The 22,341-nt window shown below is 33.3% G+C and overlaps 1 protein-coding gene across 2 annotated transcripts in view; it reads left to right on the top strand.

Moving 5' to 3' along the window:
- Window positions 1-22,341, top strand: part of ARHGAP29 (Rho GTPase activating protein 29) — a 68,085-nt gene that overhangs the window by 22,861 nt on the left and 22,883 nt on the right. For both annotated transcript variants that reach the window (XM_072834581.1, XM_072834582.1), the window contains 9 exons: window positions 6,756-6,852; window positions 7,211-7,283; window positions 9,828-9,876; window positions 10,449-10,586; window positions 11,442-11,506; window positions 12,134-12,244; window positions 12,348-12,428; window positions 12,616-12,804; window positions 13,538-13,675. In XM_072834581.1, the coding sequence (XP_072690682.1) occupies window positions 6,756-6,852; window positions 7,211-7,283; window positions 9,828-9,876; window positions 10,449-10,586; window positions 11,442-11,506; window positions 12,134-12,244; window positions 12,348-12,428; window positions 12,616-12,804; window positions 13,538-13,675 (941 nt within the window). The remainder of the gene's footprint in view (window positions 1-6,755; window positions 6,853-7,210; window positions 7,284-9,827; window positions 9,877-10,448; window positions 10,587-11,441; window positions 11,507-12,133; window positions 12,245-12,347; window positions 12,429-12,615; window positions 12,805-13,537; window positions 13,676-22,341) is intronic.

Below are 22,341 nucleotides of genomic sequence, written 5' to 3'. Positions count from 1 at the left end.
AACAAGCTTTAATTATGCATCTAAAATTGTAGAAGCCAAAAAAATAAATAAATAAATAAATAAATAAAATTGTAGAAGCCTCATGACGTCTTTCTGTTTTAAAGACTTAATTTTTTAATAGGCAATAGTTTGAAATGGTTTAGGATGCAAATGGCATAAAAGTGAAGTGTCTTTCCTAGCTCAGATGCTTTGTTACCCTCTACCTAGATAAGCAGCAACTATTACTGGTTTTTTGTGTATCTTTCTAGAGACATATTATGCATATATAAGCAACATATGTTCTTTTTTTTTTTTTTTACTCTCCTCTTTACACAAATTGGTAGCATTCTGCTCCTTGCTCATTGTTCTAACTTAAGTCTATACATAAAGGGTTCCTTAATTCTTTTGTTGTGAGTTCTATTTTTTTCAAAGCTGCAAGGTTATCTGTTACGCTCATGTGCTATAATTTATTTAACCAGTTCACTAATGGATATTTGGATTATTTGCATTTTTCTTTCTGTTACAAATAATGCTTCGATGAATAGCCATGTTCATTTGTATTTATATTTTTTATATTGCTAAATACCCTCTGCAGTGGTTCTGTAGTTCTGATAGCAGCGCTGAAAAGGCTGATTTTACTGTATCTTTGCCAACAGAACTGGTTACCAAGCTTTGTTACCCAGTCTGATAGTAAAAATTGGCATCTCAGTGTAGATTGATTTGCATTTCCCTCATTTTGAGTGCAGTTGAGTATCTTTTCATATGTTTTAGAGCCATTTGTACATTCTTTTATGTGAATTGTCCCTTTACACACTTTGTTTTTGATGGTCAGTCTTTTTTTTCTAGTACTGATTTGTAGAAACTCTGTGTAGGTGAAATTAACTCTTAATCTTCAATACAAGTTGTAAATTTTCTTTATCTTTTGATTTGCTTATGACATTTTATTTTTACATTTAAATTTATCAGTCTTTTTTATGCTTCTTGGATTTTAGGTATTAAGAAGGACTTTCCCATTCTGAGATTATAATAGCATTCTCCAGTGTGTTTTCATTTAATGTTTTCATGATGTCATTTATTAACTTTAAGTCCTTGATATGTTCTGGAATGTCTACATGTCTAACTTATTTATCAAATAATTCATTTTTTCCTCACTGATCTAAAATGCCATTTAAAAAAAAATTTTTTTTTAAATTTTTATTTATTTATGATAGTCACAGAGAGAGAAAGAGAGAGAGGCAGAGACACAGGCAGAGGGAGAAGCAGGCTCCATGCACCGGGAGCCTGACGTGGGATTCGATCCTGGGTCTCCAGGATCGCGCCCTGGGCCAAAGGCAGGCGCCAAACCACTGCGCCACCCAGGGATCCCTAAAATGCCATTTTTATCATAAATATGCTAAACTGTCATTTATATCTATTTTGGACCTTATTCTGTTCCATTGATTTGTTTAGTCATGTGCCAATACTACACTATCTTTATTGTAGTCATATAGTATGTTTTAGTATCTGGTAAGGGTAGCTCTTTCTGTTACTCTTTTTGTTTAAGATTTTATTTTTCCCTCAGGACTTTTGAATTGGCTTATCTAGTTCCAAAAAATTGGCTTATCTATTGGTGTTTGAGGATGATGAGTAAAATTTGTAAACTTAAATTTATAAATTAAAGAAAAGTTACATATTTAGCCTTTCTGAGAATATAGTATGCATTTCATTTCCTAGTTATTTTTGTGTTTCTTAGAAGCAACTTAAAGTTTTCATTTTGTAAGTCTTACTGCTTTTTGTTTGTTTTTTCCCCAAGGCCTGTGGTGAAAATTTGCCTACATTATATCTTTTAACTCTAGTTTGCAAACTGTGGGCCCTGATTTATGACATTACACTAGTAGATTGTGGAGAATAGAAAAGAAAAATCAGAATGCAACATTCATTCTATAAGATCTAAGGATGCTTTGAAACTTCATAGGTCTTAAATAACTAATAACTGTTATGTATATGGTATATTTGGTCATGATATATGTATTTCTTACTGAAGGTTGTGGTCAAAAAAGTTCGAAACTCACTAATAGATGGTATGTATGAAAGGTATTTGTGTGATTTCTTAAAGAGATACTAAAAGTGTGTTAGCGCTTATTGTTGTGACTTAATAGAGAGCCCAAGGGAGGTAATTCTTTAAACCTTGAGCAAAATTTTGATGCAATTTTGAAGAATGGCTAATAGGGAGAAGAGAGTGGAGACAGAGACACCAATTAGCAGGTTGTTAAGTAATCCAGACTACGGATAAAATGTGGCCTTTTGAACGAAATGGCAGTGGGAATAGAAAGGAAGAAAAAATATTTTAGAGGCATTTTGAAAGGAAAGATAATGAGCTAAGGAATGTATGGAAAAGAGTAAGTTTGCAGAACAGAGTAGAAGGGAGGGGGTGAGTTCAATTAGGACATTTTGAGGTTGTAATGGATAGATTGTGGGTGGGGAAGGAATATATCAAACAGACCATTGGAAATGTGGATCTCTAGCTCAGAGGTTAGAACTGGACAGGTAGTTCAAGGATTCATTTCCTTCAAAGGCATGAAAGTGGGTAAGGTTCTGTGGGGTAATGTATAGAGAAGAAAGCCAAAGAGAACCCCAGGCTGGGTGGGAACAACTGCATAAAGTAAAATTGTCGATAGATACACAGCACATGAGCATACATTCATGTTACTACCTATCAAGCACTGTACTCTAGGTGGTTTACATTTGTTTTCTCAATCGTATCTTTCAATAATACACCATTTTACAGATAAAGAAATTGCACTGAGGTGATACTTCCAGAATACTACAGGAAGTGGTAGGAGGTTAGATTCGAACTCAGGTCTGAAACTCTGAAGTCCTACTTCTTCTAGTTACTGTAACTCATTGCTTCTAAGAGTGCAGAATACTTCAAGATGGAAGAAAGTGGTGAATATTTGTAGTGATAATAGCAGACATTATTAAGCAAGTATTTACTGTATGCCAGACACTGTTAAACTCTACATGGATTATCCCATTAATCCTCACAGCAAATTTTTCAGGTTAGTAACTATTATTCTGTCAACTTCTATTTTGCACTAAGGAAGCTGGGACATAGAGAGGTTTGTCCAAGGCTGCATATATATTAAATGGTAGAGCTGGAGTTGTAGAGTGCACAAGTAGGATGCAAACTTAGAAGAAAAAAGGCCTCCAAGTTTGACTAATAGGTTTTTGTTGGCAGTGTTGTTCGGTGGTTTTTTTTTTTTTTTTTTTTTTTTTCAATTTATTTATGATAGTCACACAGAGAGAGAGAGAGGCAGAGACACAGGCAGAGGGAGAAGCAGGCTCCATGCACCGGGAGCCTGATGTGGGACTCGATCCTGGGTCTCCAGGATCGCACCCTGGGCCAAAGGCAGGCGCTAAACCACTGCGCCACCCAGGGATCCCCTGTTCGGTGGTTTTGAGTGAAAATAATAACTAACATTCATTGAGCATTTTCTTTGTAACAGGCTCTGTTCTAAATTCATTCAGTTTTTATAACAGTTCTCAAAATACATATTGTTGTCCCCACTTTATAAATTAGGAGACTGAGGCACAGAGCAGTTACATTAAGTTCCTAGTAGGAGACAGAGTTAGGATTTAACCTAGACAGACTGGCTTTGAAACCCATCTGCTTAACCAGGCTAAGCAAACTATTTCTGGTGGGCCAAATCTGGCCTGCTGCCTATTTTTGTAAATAAAGTTTTATCAGAGCACAGCCAGTCTTATTCTTTATGTATCACCGTGTCATTCATTTATGTATGGCTCCTTTTTTGGCAGAGTTGAATAGTTGCAACATACCATGTGGTCTGAAAAGTCTAAAATTTGCTATCTTACCCTTTTCACAAAATTTTTCAACTTCTGATAACCATTAGACTGGATGAAAAGCCAAATCCTGGTGAATTTAGTCATAACCTATTTGTAGAGGTTTGGCAATAAAAAAACAAAACCAAAAAAACTATTAAATTGGATCATAGCTTTAAGAAGAAATATGGTAAAATGAAAGTTCTTTCACAAAGGAAAGATTTAAGTATATTAGCATAAGAAAAAATGTCAATTGAGTGGGAAATAATAAATCTATGGAGGGAAGTGGCATAGGGTTTGGAGAATGCAGGAGTGCGGGAAGAATTATTACTGGAAAGAAGCCAGAGACTTTTCTTTGAAACACTGAGCAGAAGCCAAAAAGAGAAAAGGTATTAGGAATATAGAGCTGTTTTGAATTGGAGACAAGGGCAATAATAGTAATTTTCATTCGATGACTGTAACCTCATTTAAGTAAGGATGAAGAAGAAAGATGATTCAAATAATTGTTTTTTTGCTATCCCAATGACTACTTTTTAAATCTCCCAGTCATGTGTAGTGCTACGAAAGAAATATTTATAGATAGAAAGAGAATAATTATAGAATTTGGGGTAGTGTGATAAGGTTTTTTTTTTTCTTTTAAAGTCTAACAGGTTAAGGTTAGAAAATATAAGTAGGCTTTACATTTTTTGCTGGTTGTAAGTTGTTTTAACTAGACATTATAAATTACTATTTAAAGTTTAGTTCCCAGTGAGATTTTTAAAACAGCTTTGTCGAGGTATAATTGGTGTACAATAAAGTACATCTATTTAAATGATACAGTTTCATCAATTTTGACATAAAAACCCTTGTGAACTATCCCAATCCAGACAACCTGTGCTTCTTGGTACTCTCCTTTCTGCACCTGCCTGTGGCCCCCTTTCACCAATTTGGTATGTGGTGTTTCATTTTCATTGTGTTCAAAAACACTTTCTAATTTCCCTTTTTCTTCTTTAACCCATGGGTTATTTAGAAGTGTGTTATTTAGTTTCCTGGTATCTGGGGATTTTCCAGAGATCTTTCCATGATTTCTAATTTCATTGTCTCTAGTCACAAAACATATTTTGCCTGATTTGAGTCCTTTTAAAATCAATTTGACTTGTTTTATAATATGGTCTATCTTGGCAAATATTCAGTGTATACTTGAAAAGACATGAGTCCTGCTATTACTGGATGGAGTGTTCTACAAATGTCCATCTGGTAGAGGAGGCTGATAGTATTGTTGAAGTCTTCCATAATCTTACTGATTTCCTATCTACAAGTTCTGTCAATTATTGAGAGAGGGTTATTGAAACTCTCATTGTGGTTCTATTAGGTTTTGCTTCATGCCTTTTGAAGTTGTTTATTAGGTGCATAAACGTATAGAATTGTTAGGTCCTCTTAATAAATTGACTCCATTATTATAAAATGATTTTTATCTGTAGTAGTTTCTTTTGCTGGAAACTCTACTCTGTGTGATGTTAGACAGTAAGCTGGGGTTGTTGTAGAACTTACCATGTTCATTTCTTACCTGTCAAGATTCTTGTCTTTTCTTGCCTTATAGCCAATGTCTTGAAAATTTTTGTTAGATGTATTTGTATGAGTTTCTTTTGGTTGTCTCAGGCAGAAGTGTAAACCTATTTTTCCATCTTGGCCAGAGCAGAAGTCCAAAAATAGTTTTAAAATTATTTATGACGATTCTTAAAAGTTTTTCTTTTTGTTTATATCAGGGATACTTAGAAGAATTTGATGAAAGATGTGGCCCTTAGCCCCTCATATCTACAAAGACTTACCCATATAAAAGCTGGATTGTAATTTCATGAGGGTTAGAGGCTTGAGGTTTCATTCCTCCTTGCTTAGGAATTCTTGCTATCCAGCAAGCATTTTCAACCCTAGATATACACTAAAATCACCTGGGAGAGCTTTTAAACAAATACCTGTGCTCTCTGGACCTGTGAAATCTTCAATTTTTGGTGGTAGGATCCAGATTTTTGTTTTTAAAACTCCCTAGGTAATTCTGCTGTGCACCCAAACTTCAGAACAGCTTGTTTTAAAGCAAAGAATGGCTTGCTCTTCACTTGGTCTCTCTACCTTAGATTCCTAGGGAGGATGGGATACAAGGAGCCATTTGTTCCTAAAACTAACTTTGTGGGTAGAAAGGGTTACTTGAAAAAAGTGGCCAATTCCACCTTCACATTTTGTCTTGGTAAATTGTATCTGGGCTTTTCACAAAGGCACATAGAGAAGAAGTCACAATAAAAAAACTTTTTCAGTTATGCTACACAATTTGCTTTAGCAAAATGCAAAATGTTAGAATATCTCTACGGCAAACAAGAGACCACAATATAAATCAATTAACATGGACCTCAGAGCCCAAAAGCCTGTAAGAAATAAGGCTATAAATAAATAGGAATTTAAATGTTCTAAGGCGTTGGGTGTTTATGTGATATGCTTTGTATATAGGATTTTGCTATGTCAAATGTATGTATGACTTCAGTTATTGGTAATGCATAGTGAAAAGTATAGCTCATTTGACTAAAGTGAGCCACAGTGCATTCAACTATTTTAGCAAATGCTATAAAGCAATAAGCAAGAAAAAATTGCACAGAGTGCTCTTAATGAGAGGTCTGATGTAACATGGACTCTGTGACTCTGAGACGGATTGATTTCACATTGCGTCACTTTTTAGATGTGTCAAATTATGTAATGCATGGAGTAGTAAGTTTGGAATGCCAGCCACTTTATGCAAGCTGATTCTTTTGTATGATTTCTTTAATAAAGAACTTGAACATCTTTTTCATTTTGCGTATTAGGCTTTTCAATTGCTTAATCTTCTAATGCTTCTATAAGTAAGGGTGAATTTTTAAGAGATTAAATGACTTCGTATAAACCTAGTTTAAAATATTTTCTTCTCATTTATTGTAACCAACCTTTCCCTGTAGCTGTGAACTTCACAGAAGTTAATGAAGAAAACAAAAACGATCTCTTCAGAGAAGTGTTTTCTTCCATTGAGACCTTGGCCTTTACCTTTGGAAATATGTAAGTAGAGGACTGTCATTTAAAGAAATTTGGGCCTGGGTATCTCAGACCATGTCACATAATTCAGTAGATATATGGAAAGTAAAGTACTAATCAATATAAAATATCATAACACTGGAAAAAATACATTCATTATTGTTAGTAAAGTTAGTAGTATTTGTATAGCTGTTCCAAAGCAACATCCATTTGCAGGTGACTATGTGGTTTATGTGAACAGATTCCTAGGAATTTATTTCTAAGGTTCTTCTTTTTAAAAATTTATTCTAGATGACATATTGAATGTCAAGCCTGTGACAGAGCAATGTAATGACTTGTCTTTTTATTTCTTATTTCTTTTTTTTTAAACTTCCCTGGATAGCCTGACAAACTTCCTTATGGGAGATGTAGGCAATGATTCATTATTGCGATTGCCTGTTTCTCGGGAAAGTAAGGTAGGCCAAGTTTGTGTGAAAGTAAATACTTTAATATTTTTAACATTTCAATAATTTCCTGATCTTAATCTCAGTATTAGTCTTTGATAGATTTTGAGTTGAGTGAGAAAAATAGATCAGTTCATTTTAAGTATAATTTATGGTCAATTTCTGGAGCTAAAATTTAATTATACTAAGTGGAGCATTCATTTTAAAACAATATAGCTGATAGTTTTATGGTGTCTTATGTAATGAATCTATATGTCATATGGTCCAAAATTTTAGTAAGTAATTCTTAACAATTTCTCTCTCCTGATATTGTCACAGTTCTTAAAAACTGGTAGAAACTTAGAAAAATAACTCAAGAAGTAAAGAAGGAAGGTGTTAATCTTTTCACACATCCTATAGTTTGTTACCATGAAACACATATTAATAGACTGTGGGTCTTAATTCTCCCTAAGAGCAGTGTGTCAGAGGATTGCAGTTCCAATTCCCAATTTATTATTTTTTTAAAGATTTTATTTATTTATTAAAGGGAGCACCAGCTGCAGGCAGAGAGGGGCAGAGGCAGGAGAAGCAGACTCCCCACTGAGCAGGGAGCCTAACCAAACAGATCTCCATCCCAGGACCCTGGGATTATGACCTGAGCCGATGGCAGTTGCTTAACCGATTGAGCCACACAGATACCGCCCCCCTACCCAATTCCCAATTTAAAGAAAAATTGCTATGAAATAATAGAACATGAAGAATATTTGTAGAATATTGTTTTAGAGATTTATAGTAGTAATATTTTTAGACTAAAAATTTTTCACCAAATGCAAGGTATTTTTAAAAATTGCAATGGGGACCTATGTCAGTTATTTATTTTTAAGGATATTCAGATCCAGAGGGACTTCAGCAAATACTTGGAAATATGCCAAGTGTTTGTGTTATTTCAAAATAATATAAAAACTGCAGGTCTTTCTTAAAGTGATACAAAATATGAATGACTATTTGAGGCCTTTGTTTTATGTACTATAATATTAAAACAATTGACTATTTCTAAAGTCATCCATCAATGAATCAAGGATAGTATATAAACCATATCAGAATAATGAAGAATTTTAAGATCCTTAAATATTTTGCTATCATTTATATTTATTCAATTTTATCTTTTCAAACATATTACTAATTCAGAAGCTATAACATTATGTCTGTGTGACAAGGCTCTGAAGAATTAAAATTTTAGGTGTGAATCATATTTCCTGTTCCTGTTGGCTCTATTATGTACACGTATTACACTAGGTCTTTTTTTGTCTTTTTTTTTTTTTAAAGATTTTATTTATTTGAGAGAGAGACCATGACAAGAGAGAGGACAAGCAGTGGGAAGAAGGAGAAGCAGGCTCCCTGCTGCACAGGGATCCTGACTTGGGGCTTGATCTCAGGACTCTGGGATCATGACCTGAGCCCAAGGCAGACACTTAATTGATTAGCCACCCAGGTGTCCCTTCTCTAATTCTTAATAGGAAAATACTTTTTCCTTTTTCTCTTTTGCACCTTATTTTCCTTTTTGCAGTTTTTAATTAACCGTAGAGATTGAGCTTTAAAAGTCCATGATGATATAATACTACAAATAAAATCACTTGGATGAAGAATTTTGAAAAATACTTTAAATAATAGTTGCCATTTGTTTAATAGTGTTTGTTATATACCATGCCCTGCACTAAGTCTATATCATTTCCTTAAAATAGCCTTGTCAAAGTGTTCTTATCCCCATTTTACAGAAGGGCAAACCAAAGTTAAGTAAGTGTAAATATATAGCCTAGTGTCATACAGCTGCTGAGTGATAGAGCTGGACTTCAAACCCAGGTCTCTTTGATCCTTTTGCATTGAATCCCTGCATAGTCTGTATTGCCCAACCAAATAGATCAAATTTGTTTAAGATCTCATAATTTTGGTAGATATGTTTTCCTGCACTATCCAGTAAGGTAGCCATTTGCCACATGTAGCTCTTTAAATTTAAATTAATTAAAATAAATAAAATTGAAAATATACTTCTCATTTACATGAGCCACTTTTCATATGCTCATATAGCCACATGTAACCTTACTGGACAGTGATACAGAACATTTCCATCATCATAGAGAGTTCTGCACTAAGTTGTCCACTAGACCTTCAGAGAAATGCTTGTCATATGATAAAATGATGAAAGATGGCTTGGAGAAATAGATCCTTGTCTTCAGTTTAAGTGATAACCTATTTAGATTGATTCTATAACTTCCTGACTAATATTTTTGAAATCTGCAGAATTTAAAGTTTTGAATGGATTTATTAATGTTAACTAATGCTGTTAGTAAACAATGAGGTTATTTATTCTTGGATCTTGAGAACTGTAGTTGTAAAAAGATATGTAATTTTTATAAGATGTAGCATCTAAACAGATTTCTTAGGCCTTTTGAGTTCTAAATACTTGAAATTCTTTAACAGGAATTATGTCACAGTAACAAATTAGAGTGAAAATTTTCTGAAGTAAAGCTCTGTTATCTTCTGCTCTAATCTAAAATTTGTTTTCTTCCATGTTGTAAGTCTTTCGAAAATGTTTCTGTGGAATCAGTGGACTCATCCAATGAAAAAGGTAATGTTGAGGTACTTTCAATCTTACTCAAATTTTTTTAGTTTTCTTTCTTTCTTTCTTTCTTTCTTTCTTTCTTTCTTTCTTTCTTTCTCTTTCTTTCTTTCTCTCCTTCCTTCCTTCCTTCCTTCCTTCCTTCCTTCCTTCCTTCCTTCCTTCCTTCCTTCCTTCCTTTCTTTCTACCACTGTCCAATCCCCTGCAGTTACTTTCAATACATGTTTTGGATTATTTAATCTCTTCTTGCTCAGTAACCTAAAGTATTCATTTTTAACACAAAATGCATAAAATTTTACATGAAAACTTAAGGAAGAAAACCTGCTAAAGTAGATAGATAATATAGAGACTGATCAACAGTTATATAGAATTTGTAACTTGATGAATAATAGAAGTACATATTAAGGTAAAAAATATAATTTGAAACCATTTTAAGTTTAAACTGTGACCTTTAATTCTAAATTTGTCACTTGTATTTTTTTAAAACAGTTTTCACTGAAGAACATCTTAGGATTTAAATGCTTCTTTGTTCAGAGTTACGTGCTGATATTTAATATATACTTGATATTTTTATTTTCAGGAAATTTTTCTCCTATAGAACTAGACAGTGTGCTGTTGAAGAACACTGATTCTGTAGAATTGGCTTTGTCTTATGCTAAAACATGGTCAAAATATACCAAGAACATAGTTTCATGGGTTGAAAAGAAGCTTAACTTGGGTGAGTTGCCCTTTGGCGCCTCTGATTAACTTTGGAGTGTAAGAACTAAATTGTTTGCAATTAATTTTCTGCAGACGATGACTAATATGATTCCAGATTAGTAGCTGCTTCATTAGTAGTGAATAAAATCATTGTCCATATTCTCTTCTTGAAATAGGAAAGACTCATCTTGCAGTACATGTATTTATTGAACATTACTGTGGGCCAACCACTTGATCTGGGGACATAAAGACAAGTAGTACACTGTCTTTGTCTTTAAGGAAGTCATACTCCAGTGAGCGAAAAGAAATGCGATCAGATAATATAGTTAAAAGAAATACAAGCAACAATAGGTATATGAGCACAGGCATGGAAACATCTTAATAGCTAGTGTTTTCCAGTGTTTTACAGTTGACAGAATACTTTCACATCTTATACTTTATTTAATCCTTACCAAAACCCTGGTAGAAGGCAAGAAAAGAATTATTCCCATTTTACAGCTCAGGCAAACAAGACAGGTGGTTTGCTTAAGGTCAGATGGCAGTTTTGCCTAGGATTATATAGCACTAATTGGAACGGTATAGGATTTACCCAAAGCCTATGCTCTTTCTACCATATTTGCCTTTAATAGGGAAAGCCCATCAGAATCCCTGAATAGCCCTAGGTCCCATCTCCAAGAGAAGTGAGACCAAGCAAGTGTATTTTGAAAGTTTCCTAGTTGGTTTTGATGAGCACTTCTGGTTAAGAATCACGGTATCATATGATGCAGACTAGTATACGTGCTCACTCTTTAATTTGGGAATTACAAATAAGTTTAGGTTATAGAGAAGTAAAAGAAGTAAATTTATCTTCTGATGCTTTCTTTGATCTTTTCAGAATTGGAGTCCACTAGAAACATTGTCAAATTGGCAGAGGCAACTAGAAGTAACATTGGAATGCAGGTAAGTGTTCAGTGACCTCCTAGGGTATTGAACCAAGAGGTTACCTGGATGAACTCCTGATAGTGCCTTGCAAAGTCAGAAATTTGTATAATTAGGGCAGCCCCAGTGGTGCAGTGGTTTAGCGCCGCCTGCAGCCTGGGGTGTGATCCTGGAGACCAGGGATCCTGTCCCACATCGGGCTCCCTGCATGGAGTCTGCTTCTTCCTCTGTCTGTGGCTTTGCCTCTGTCTCTCTCTTTGTGTTTCTATGAATAAATAAAAAAAAATCTTTAAAAAAAAAAGAAATTTGTATAATTAATATAGGAAGGAAGTGAAATGCGAAACTGTTGGCTCAGCAAAGTAAAAGCCTTTTAAACTCACATGTAGACCCATTATGAAAAAAAAAAAAAACTAGGAAATTCACAGTTTGATACAAATGTTGATTGTTTTGTTAGCCACTAGTTTTGCTACCTAGTTTTATAATTAATATTCTTCAGGTTTTTCTTATATAGTCATATTTATGACTAGTCATTTTTCTGCAGAAAAGATCTAAACTTAAAATTTCTCCTTCTGAAGAATAGTTGGGGGTTATCTAGAACTCTTAGTGCTATTTCTATTGGAAGGTTTACCTTTCAATTTTAAATTCTAGGAGTTTATGCCATTGCAGTCTCTATTTACCAATGCTCTTCTTAATGATATAAAGAACAGTCACCTTTTACAACAAACAATTGCAGCTCTCCAAGCCAACAAATTTGTGCAGGTAAAAATTTATATGTATAATACACTTTTTTTTAACATAGCGTACCTTTATAAAACAGCTTTTTTTTATTCCTTTCTTTCTTGTTTTAAAATGCCTTTGACAGCCTCTACTTGGAAGGAAAAATGAAATGGAAAAGCAAAGGAAAGAGATAAAAGAACTTTGGAAACAGGAACAAAATAAAATGGTTAGTATTACAATGGAGTTTCTTCTATCTACTCAAGAACATCTGCAGTATATAAGCATCTACCCTGGAAGATGCATACCTTACTCTCTAATTTTTCTAAAATTCTGTCTTAACTGTCTTATTGAATATGCTAAAGATACTTGCACAGTAGGGTTTGTTTCTTATTCTGTATTTTTGTCTTGTATAGCTTGAAACAGAGACTGCTCTCAAAAAGGCAAAATTGTTATGCATGCAACGTCAAGATGAGTATGAAAAAGCAAAATCTTCCATGTTTCGTGCAGAAGAGGAGCATCTGTGCTCAAGTGGTGGATTAGTAAAAAATCTCAACAAGCAGCTAGAGAAAAAGAGAAGGTTGGAAGAGGAGGCTCTTCAAAAAGTAATCATCTTTGTTGTTATTTGCAAGTTGAATTAGCAATAATCTGCTAAGGCTTCAGTTCTCAAATGTTAGCATGGGTCAGGATTGCCTGGAAGACTTCTTAAAACAGGAAGAGTGTCTGATTCAGTGGCTCTAGGATTGGCCCCCAAAACTTGCATTTCTAACAGGTTTCCAGGTAATGCTGCTGCTGTAGGTGGTGGGGAGCCACACTTTGAGAACCAGAATGATTTTTGCTTATCTTTTAAATCTTTGGGTTTGTCTCTGAAAAAGTATCTTAGAGAAGGCAGTAGTTCAGTATTTTTTACTTCATTGTTCAGTGAGTACACCTTTTAAGCAACTGTGTGTGTATGTGTACTGATTCTGGTACCTGATAGCAAAGCTAGGCTGGAGCTTTATGTTGCTTATGAAACATAATTTGATAAACTTTGTAAGATTATATAGAAAATGGTAAACATAAATCAAAAAGCCTCTTAAATAGAAGTAGACACTTATTTTGGAGACAGTATCCTAATTATAAGTCCTCCTTGACTATCCATTAAAGTCAAGTGCCCTTGGTTCCTGACCAGAACAGGTTGTTATCTTTAGAAATATCCTATTTAAAAGAGACTTATGTCAGAATTTTTATGCAAAAAGGCTCTTCAGTTATTTATATTGAGTTTTATTATAATAAGTATTGTTTTAAAATATAAATTCTAGTGATCAGTATTATTTTTTTCCTGGGGTATCCTTAAAGGTAGAAGAAGCAAATGAACTCTACAAAGTTTGTGTGACAAATGTTGAAGAGAGACGCAATGATCTAGAAAATACCAAAAGAGAAATTTTAACACAACTCCAGAAACTCGTTTTTCAGTGTGATCTTACCCTTAAAGCTGTAAGTATTTTTTTCAGTATTTTGATGGCCAGAGGCAAAAAAGTGTCTAAATGTCTGCAGAAGGGAGAGGGATGTTTGATGAATCATGATTCTTAAAGGATTTAATTTCTGGATTAATGAAATATTTAGAGATTGAAAATTAACTTTCAGCTTTTAATAGTGGTAAATGGTTTGAGTTAACATTTTTAATCTGGTTCACCACCCCGTGGATTGGTGATTTGTCCAATTAAAATTGAAGCACGAGAGTTTGAAACTAACTGCCTCTAAGCCACTGTATTTCTTGGCTTGGTTGACAGAATGAATTTGACATTGAAATTTCTATCAGCACTATGACATCTGTTCTTCAAATTTTGAGTAAGCTAAATATTAAAATTGAACCCAGTGATTTATTTGGAAAAAAAAAGCATCCTGGCCTCAAGTATTTTCATATACCTCTTTAAAATGACTTTTATGAAAAGCTTATATATAAAATGCCTTTATTTGGTGTACATTTCACAAGTTTTAACACATATATAAGTATGTTACCGCCACCATCGCAGTGGGGATTCAGAAGAATGCTGGCACTCCAGAAAATTTTGCTTATGCTGCCCCTTTGTAGTCAGACTCTCTGTCCACCCTTGTCCCCTGGCAAGTATTGATATGTTATCCAACTTTACAGCTTGGTCTTTCCCAGAGTGTCATATAAGTGGGATCCTATAGTATATAACTGGATTCTTCTACTCAGCCTAATGTCTTTGATATTTATCAATGTTATGCCTGTATCAGTAGTTCTTTGCTTTTTATTGCTGAATAGTATTCCATCATGTGGAGGTACCACAGTGTTTATCCATTCATCAGTTGGATATTTCTATTGTTTCCAGTTTAGGGTGATTGTGAATATAGAGCTGCTATGAATATTTGTCTGTAGGTTTTTGTGTGAACATGTTTTCATATTTCTAGGGTAAGCACTTAGGAGTGAGATTACTGGATATTATGGTAATGTCTATTTAACTTTATGAGAAATTGCTGAATTGTTTTCCAGAATAGCCTTAACATTTTCATTCTAACCAGTAGTGTATGAGAGTTCCAATTGTTCTGCATCTTTGACAATACTTGTCAGTTGTAGTTTTTATATTTTAACTGTTCTACTCTGTATGTAGTGGTAGTTGTTTTGGGTTTTTGGAATAACTAATGATATTGAGCATATTTTCAAGAATTTATTTGCAGTCTCTATTTTGCCAATTTTTAAAAATTGAGTTGTTTGTTTTCTTATTATTGAGCTTGCATATTTTGTCTTCCAGTCTGGAACTTACCTTTATTCTTTTCGCAGTTTGCTTCAGGGAACAAGAAGTTATAATTTTAATAGAGTTTCACCAGTTTCTTCCTTATGTGCCATGCTTTTCACATTATATCTAAGAAAGTTTCGGGGTCACAGAGACTTCTCTCCTATTTCTACTAAAAATTTTGTAGTTTGACATATATATGATCTATTTTGGCTTAATTTTTATATAAAGTGTGAGGTATAGATTGAGGTTCATTTTTTTGCATGTAGATATAGTATTAAAATTATGCCCATGGGATTTTAATTTATGGAAGTGACTGAATGCTGACATGGAGAGGTCAATGTTATTGAAAGATGAATTTCTTCCTTACATTTCCCAAGAGAGAGGGACATGCTATGCCACAAAGGACCACAGAAATACAAGGTTTGGTGAAGCAGAGGCAGGAGTGAGGGGAAAGCTGAGTTCAGAGCCTTTATTGGGGCTTCCGAAGGAAAGGCGAGTTATGTCAGGATAAATGGTATAGGATTGGCTAGTTTGAATAATTCCTGTAGGCTTTGGGGTATAGGGATGGTTTCTAGTTGCTTGGTACCTGGCCCTGGGATGATTCAGAGCAGGAGAGAATTAATGAGAGAATTAATTATTGAGGTTGTTTGGGTTGCATAAGAAAGACATTCCCCCAACCCCCAACCCCCCTCTCCCCTGGGCTAAGAATTGGTTAGCCATGGGAGGAGCAGACTCTCCCCAGCCAGCAAGCTTTTTAAGATGTCAAAACATTATAAAATACGGAAAATAAAACACATTATTAACCTAAGTGTCCACTTGTTCCAGTACCATTTGTTGAAAACATTGTGCCATCTTCATTTATTTGTCTTTGCATCATTGTTAAAAATCAATTGACCATATTTTTATAGGTCAATTTCTAGATTCTCTATTTTGTTCCATGGATATATGTGCCTGTCATTGGCCCAAACTCTACTATGTTCATTACTATTGTTTTATAGCAAGTCTTAAAATCAGGTAGTGTGAATCTTCTACTTTATTCTTTTTCAGAATTGTTTTGAGTATTTAAGATCCTTCGCCCATAAAAACATTGGAATCAGCTTGTCTGTATCTACAAACAAATCCTGCTAACATTTTATTTGGAATTGGGTTAAATGCAAGCTCAGATGGGAAGAATTGACTACATATGTAGCATCTTAACCATATAGAAAGAGTTGTTCAATCCATGAAGATAGTCTCTCCATTTATTTAGTACATGATATTTTTTTAATCAGCATTTTGTAGTTTTTAACATAAAAGTCTTTCACTTGTTTTATTAGATTTAAACCTATAAATTTATGTATTTGGATGGCTATTGTAAATGTAACTGATAATAAATCAATAGATAAATAGATACCACATATAATTTATGTGTAAATATCTAGGCACACACATTTCTTTAATTTCAAATTTCAGTTATTCATTGTTAATATTTAGAAATGCAAGTAATTTTTGTATGTTGATCTTGTATCTTGCAAACTTGCTAAAGCTAAATAGTTATAGAATTTTTTTATAGAATCATTGGGGTTTTCTACATAGAAAATCATGTTATCTACAAATAGGGACGGTTTTATTTCTTCTTTTCCAATCTGTATTCCATTTATTTCTTTTTCTTTCTGCATTGGCTAGGGCTTCCAGTTGATCATTGAATAGGATTGGGTGAAAGAAGATATCCTCATCCTATTCTGGACTTTAAGGGCAAAGCACTTAGTCTTTCTACATTAAGTATGATGATAACTATAGGTTTTTTGATGATGATGACCTTTATCGGATAAGGACTTTCCCCTTTTTCTAGTTTGCTGAGAGTTTTATGATGAAGATGTTGGATTTTTTTTTTTACTGCCGAAAATTTTAGGGTTGTTTGCTATTGCACATAACCCAGCAAAACTGTCTGCTATAGTATATATTGAATATATATGTGTATATATTCTATATTCCTTTATATGTACCTTTACATACTATATACTATATCATGTACACCTAAATATGATAGAGGAACATTTTAGGACAAATAATATATAAGTACAATTTATAGGACTTAAGATGTAATTTTTGTTAATTAAATTGTTATAAGCATTTATAATTGTGTCTTTGCTTTAAAAAAGATGTTAGATTTTATCAAATGATTTTTTTGCATCATTTGATTGCTGCAATAATATAGTTTTTCTTTTATAGTCTTTAGTAGTCTATTACATTGATATTTGAGTGCTGATCTAGTCTTACATTCCTGGATAGGCTGCTTTGGTTGGGATGCATTGTTCCTTTTATATATTGCTGGATTCAATTTGCTAATATTTTGTTGGGTATTTTTTTCTTCTCTTTTAATGAAAGACATTGGTGTGTTATATTTTTTTTTCTTATGCTGTCTTTATCTAGTTTAGTATCTGTAATTCTGGCCTTTTAAAATGAGTAGAGAAGTGTTCCTTCCAATCAGTTTTCTGGAAGAGATTGTGTAAAATTGGTATTATTTCTTCATTTTGGTGGCATTCCCTGGTGAAAGTATCTGGATTTGGAATTTTCATTTTTGGAAAATTTTTACTGTGTATTTAATTTCCTTTGATAATAGGCCTATTTAAGTTAATTATTTCTTTTTGGGTGAATTTTGGTAGTTAGTGGCTTTCATGAAATCAGTCCCTTTCATCTCAGTTGCCTTTTTATGTGCACAGCGTTGTTCATAGTACTTCTTTATTCTTTCAGTGTTTCAGTAGCCTGAGTGATATCCTCTCTTTGATTCCTGTTCCTGGTAATTTTTACCTTCTCTCTTTCTCTGGTCTGGCTAGGGGGTTTATCAATTTTTTTCACCTTTTCAAAACACTAGCTTTTAATTTCATTGGTATCTCTATTTTTTAAAAAATTTTATTTATTTATGCTTCCTTTGGGTTTATTTTGCTTTTCTTTTTAGTTGCTTAGATTGTTCATTGAGACCTCCCTGCTTTTTACATATAAATACTTAATTATTTAGTTTTCTCTCTAAGCACTGCTTATCTACATCCCACAAATGTTGAATTTTGGTTTTTTTTTTTTTGTGTGTGTGTGTGCAATACAAAATATTTCCTAATTTTCCTTGGAACTTCATCTTTGATCTATGGATAATGTAGAAGCTGATTGTCTACTATCAAAGTATTTGAGGATTTTCTGGATATATTCCTTATACTGATTTCTAGTTTAACTCTGTTATGATGTGAGAAATATTTTGTATAATTTCAATTTTCTCAAACTTGTTATGGTTTATTTTAAGGTCCATGCATATATTTCTAAAAATGTGTATTCTGCTATTGTTGGCTCGAGTATTTTGCAAATGTCGATTGGTTATTGTTGGTTTACGGTCCTGTTTATTTCTTTGATATCCTTGATGATTTACTTTTTACCTCTATCGATTACAGAGAAAGGAGGGTTTTTTAAAGTTTTTATTTAAATTCCAGTTAGTTAACATACAGTGTAGTAGTAGTTTCAGGTGTACAATATAGTGATTCAACACTTCCATACATCACCCAGTGCTCATTCCAAGTGCATTCCTTAATCCCATTCACCGATTTAACCCACCCCCCTACCTACCTCCACTCGGGTAACCATCAGTTTATTCAGAGAAAGGAATTTTGAAGTCTTTAACATATGGTATATTTTGAGGTCTCTCAGTTTTTGCTTTATAAATTTTGAAACTCAGCTGCTTATGCATTAATGATTATTACATATTCTTAGTGAATTAATCCTTTTATCTATGAAAGTGTCTCTTTTTATCCTTGTAATTATTACTACTTTTTAGTCTTTATTTAATACTGATATAGTTATATAGTTATTTCAGGTTTTTTTTAATTATTTTTACCATGGTATAATCTTTTTCCATTCTTTGAGCTTTATCACTGTATTTAAAGTGAATTTCTTATATAGCATGTAGTTCAGCCTTGATTTTTTAAAAAAAGTCTGTTATGATAATCTCTATCTTTTAAGTGAAATATTTAGACAGTTTATATTTCATGCAAATATATGTCAGATTTAGGCCTTCTTTTCTTTTTTTCTGTTTGTGCCTTATGTTTTCCTTCATTTGTTTCCCTTTTGGTCTCCTATATTGGATTAGTTGGTAATTTTTTAGAATTACAACTAATTTATATTACAGATTTAATAAAATCTATTTTTATTTATGTATTAGAGTTATATTTTAATTTATCTAAAATGCTTATTTGCATTTTATTATCTACATTTTAATTTATTGGATTCTTGACTATATCTCTTTACAGTTGTGTGTTTTATTTTATTTTTGATGGTTGCACTACGGCTATATTTATAAGAACTTTTTACTGTTCTACGTAGAACTAGTGTATTTAACCACCTCAAATGGAATGTAGAAACCACATAGTCCCACCATATAAGTTCCTTTTACTTGCTTTGGGTTGTAGTTGATATGTGTGTGTTACATCTATATACTTTGAAAACCTCACCAGACATTATTAAAATTATTGCTTTCCAAAGTCATGTATTTTAGAGAAGGGAAGTCATCTTTTTTATTTACCCAAATATTTACCATTTCTTTTTCTTTTTTTTTTTTTTTTTTATATTTACCATTTCTGTTAGTACTTTTTCATTCCATGAGGTTCTTTCCCTTTGGTATCATTTCTCTCTATTCTAAAGACCTTCCTTTAGCATTTCTGTTATAGTGGGTCTTCTGGTAATGAATTCTGTCTTTCATCTGGGAATGTCTTTATTTCATCTTCATTCCTGAAGGACATTTTCACTGGATATGGAATTTAGTTCTTTCCTTTCAACACTTTAAAAATGTCGTTCCACTGCTTCTGGTCTCTGTGTTTCTAATAAGCAGTCCATAGTCACTTGAATTATTTCTTCCTCTATGTGAAATGTGTTGGGAGCTTTTTGTTTTGTTTTTTGCTTGCAAGGTTTTTTTCTTTCTCATTGATTTTCAACATTTTGGCTACAGTTTATTTGGGTGTGAATTTTGTTGAATGTATTTTGTTTGGGGTTTCCTAAGCTTCTTGAAACTGCAGGTTTGACACATAATATTTGGGAAGTTATCAGCTATTGTTTCTTCAAAAATTTTTTTAAAGATTCTATTTATTTATTCATGAGAGACACCGAGAGAGAGGCAGAGACATAGGCCGAGGGAGAAGCAGATTCCATACAGGGAGTGTGATGTGGGACTCAATCCCAGGACTCTGGGATCACATCCTGAACCAAAGGCAGACGCTCAACCACTGAGCCACCCAGGCATCCCCTTCGAATTTTTTTTTTTTTTTTTTTATAGAACCCTCTCCTGTTCCTCTAAGACTCCAGTGACTCAAATTTTAGACCTTTGTTATTATCCTACAGATCTGGGAGTAGTCTTTCTTTTCCCCTAATCTCTTCTCTTAATTGTTGTTCTATTGATCTGTCTTCAAGTTCACTGACTTTCTCTTTTGTTAACCTCTATTTTCCTATACAGTCAAAAAAGTAAAAATTTTTATTTCGGATATTGTATTTTTCAAAGTAGTAAATTTTTCTTTTGTTTCTTTTTAATATCTTCCATTTCTCTGTTGAGACTCAGTCTTCCCATGTTTTAAGATTATTTGCCCTTATGTATTTAAACCAGCTTAATAGCTACTTTACAGTCTATCTGATAATCCAAATAGGTAAGTCATTTTAAGATTAGTGTCTGTTTATTGTCTTTTCTCTTGCAAGTTGATGAAATTTCTTGGTTCTTATGTAACAAGTAATTTTGGGTGATATTCTGGACTTTTCAGGATTACCTTATGTAACTCAGGATCTTCTTTCTAACCGATATTGAATGCTGATTTTTAAAATTTTTAGCAGGCATTTATTTGTTCTAGTTAGTATCACTCTATAGCTCACATCTTCTAGCTCTGAAACTTAATCAAACTACTCTGCTGCTATCGAGGGCCAAGTAGAGAACAGATAAAAACAACAAAAACAACAGGGATTTCCGACCCTTCTCTCCTCAAATCACAGTTTATCTGTCATAGGGAAAAATTCCCCTCAAAGTCTTAGGTGTCTATTCACCTGCTACTGCCATCAGTGCCACAGTTGCCATGTCTTAGTTCATTGGGGTACGAGAGAAAACAAACATACAAAAGAACCAGAGGGTTTCCCCCCGACTCTTTCAGTCAAATGTCTTTGAATAGGAGTTCAGTGTTGGCTGGGAAACAGAGTAGTAAAAGAAATAACAGGAAGCATACTACTGGATTGCCATACCTTGATTTGTTGTTTCTTTCCACAATCGGCCTGCTACTGTTTACCTTTCAGAGTTCTCAGAAAATTGAGAATTCAGTGGGAAACTGAGAGGAGTGAGCCTATTCCATTGGAATCAGAAACTCTCTCCATAAAACGTTCCTAAATATTTAAAATGGAATCTCATTCATTTACCAAATTCTGATTAATATGTGATTAATTTGTAGAGTCCATTTTAGTAGAAGGACTTAAATTAATAATTTATAATTGGGGAATTATAAAACCCCAAGATTCAGAATTACATTATGAGTCACTTAGGCCAACTTTTATATCTGACAAGTCCTTTTCATCTCAGACAATAGCTAATGATAGCTAATATTGAGTACGTACCTGCTGGTGTGTTAAGTTCTTTGCCTACATTAACTCATCTAATTCTCACACAGTCCCATTAGATAAATATAACTTTTTAGCTCCATCTTACTGTTAAAGAAACCAAAGTTTAGAAAACCTTTCTTCTCAAAATGTGGTCCTTGGGTCAGTCACATTCTCATTACATTGGGAGCCTCTGAGGAATGCAGAATCACGGTTTTCAACTCAGACTTTTGGAATCGGAATCTGCATTTTGAACAAAAATCTCCCACAAGATTCATTTGCACATTAACTTTTTTTGAAGCATTTGCTTAGAGGAGTTACAAATAACTTGATCAGTGTCATCTAGCATGGTAAAGCTAGGATTGAACTCAGTTGAATGACTTTAGAACCTGTGCTCTTAAATACTATGCTGTCTTGCTGAATGATTATTTAGCCGAGGTATGACAACTCCAAAATTAATATAATTTTTATATTGAGCTAAGAAAAATTTGTTTTCTTATGGACCTTTCAAGTTATACCTTACTCATATAATCCCCCTTATACAAAATAACACTTTAAATACTTAAAGATTATTGTTATCTTCCTTTCCTGGATTTTTTTTCCAGACTAGACATTTCTAAATTTGATTCTTTTTTAAAATAATGTGGTTTTAAGCTCTTACAAGGTATAATCTTGTTTGTTTACATACCTCTTAAAAAATGATGCTGTTTGGTGATCCAATAATTATGATTTCCTTTAGTATGATGTGATATAAATAAGAATTACTTAATTTTGTATACAATATATAAGTATTTATTAATGCCCACTTTGTAAATAAAT

Source organism: Canis lupus, chromosome 8, assembly GCF_048164855.1.
Source record: "Canis lupus baileyi chromosome 8, mCanLup2.hap1, whole genome shotgun sequence".
NCBI lineage: Eukaryota > Metazoa > Chordata > Mammalia > Carnivora > Canidae > Canis > Canis lupus.
This window is presented reverse-complemented; position numbering and strand designations above follow the sequence as displayed.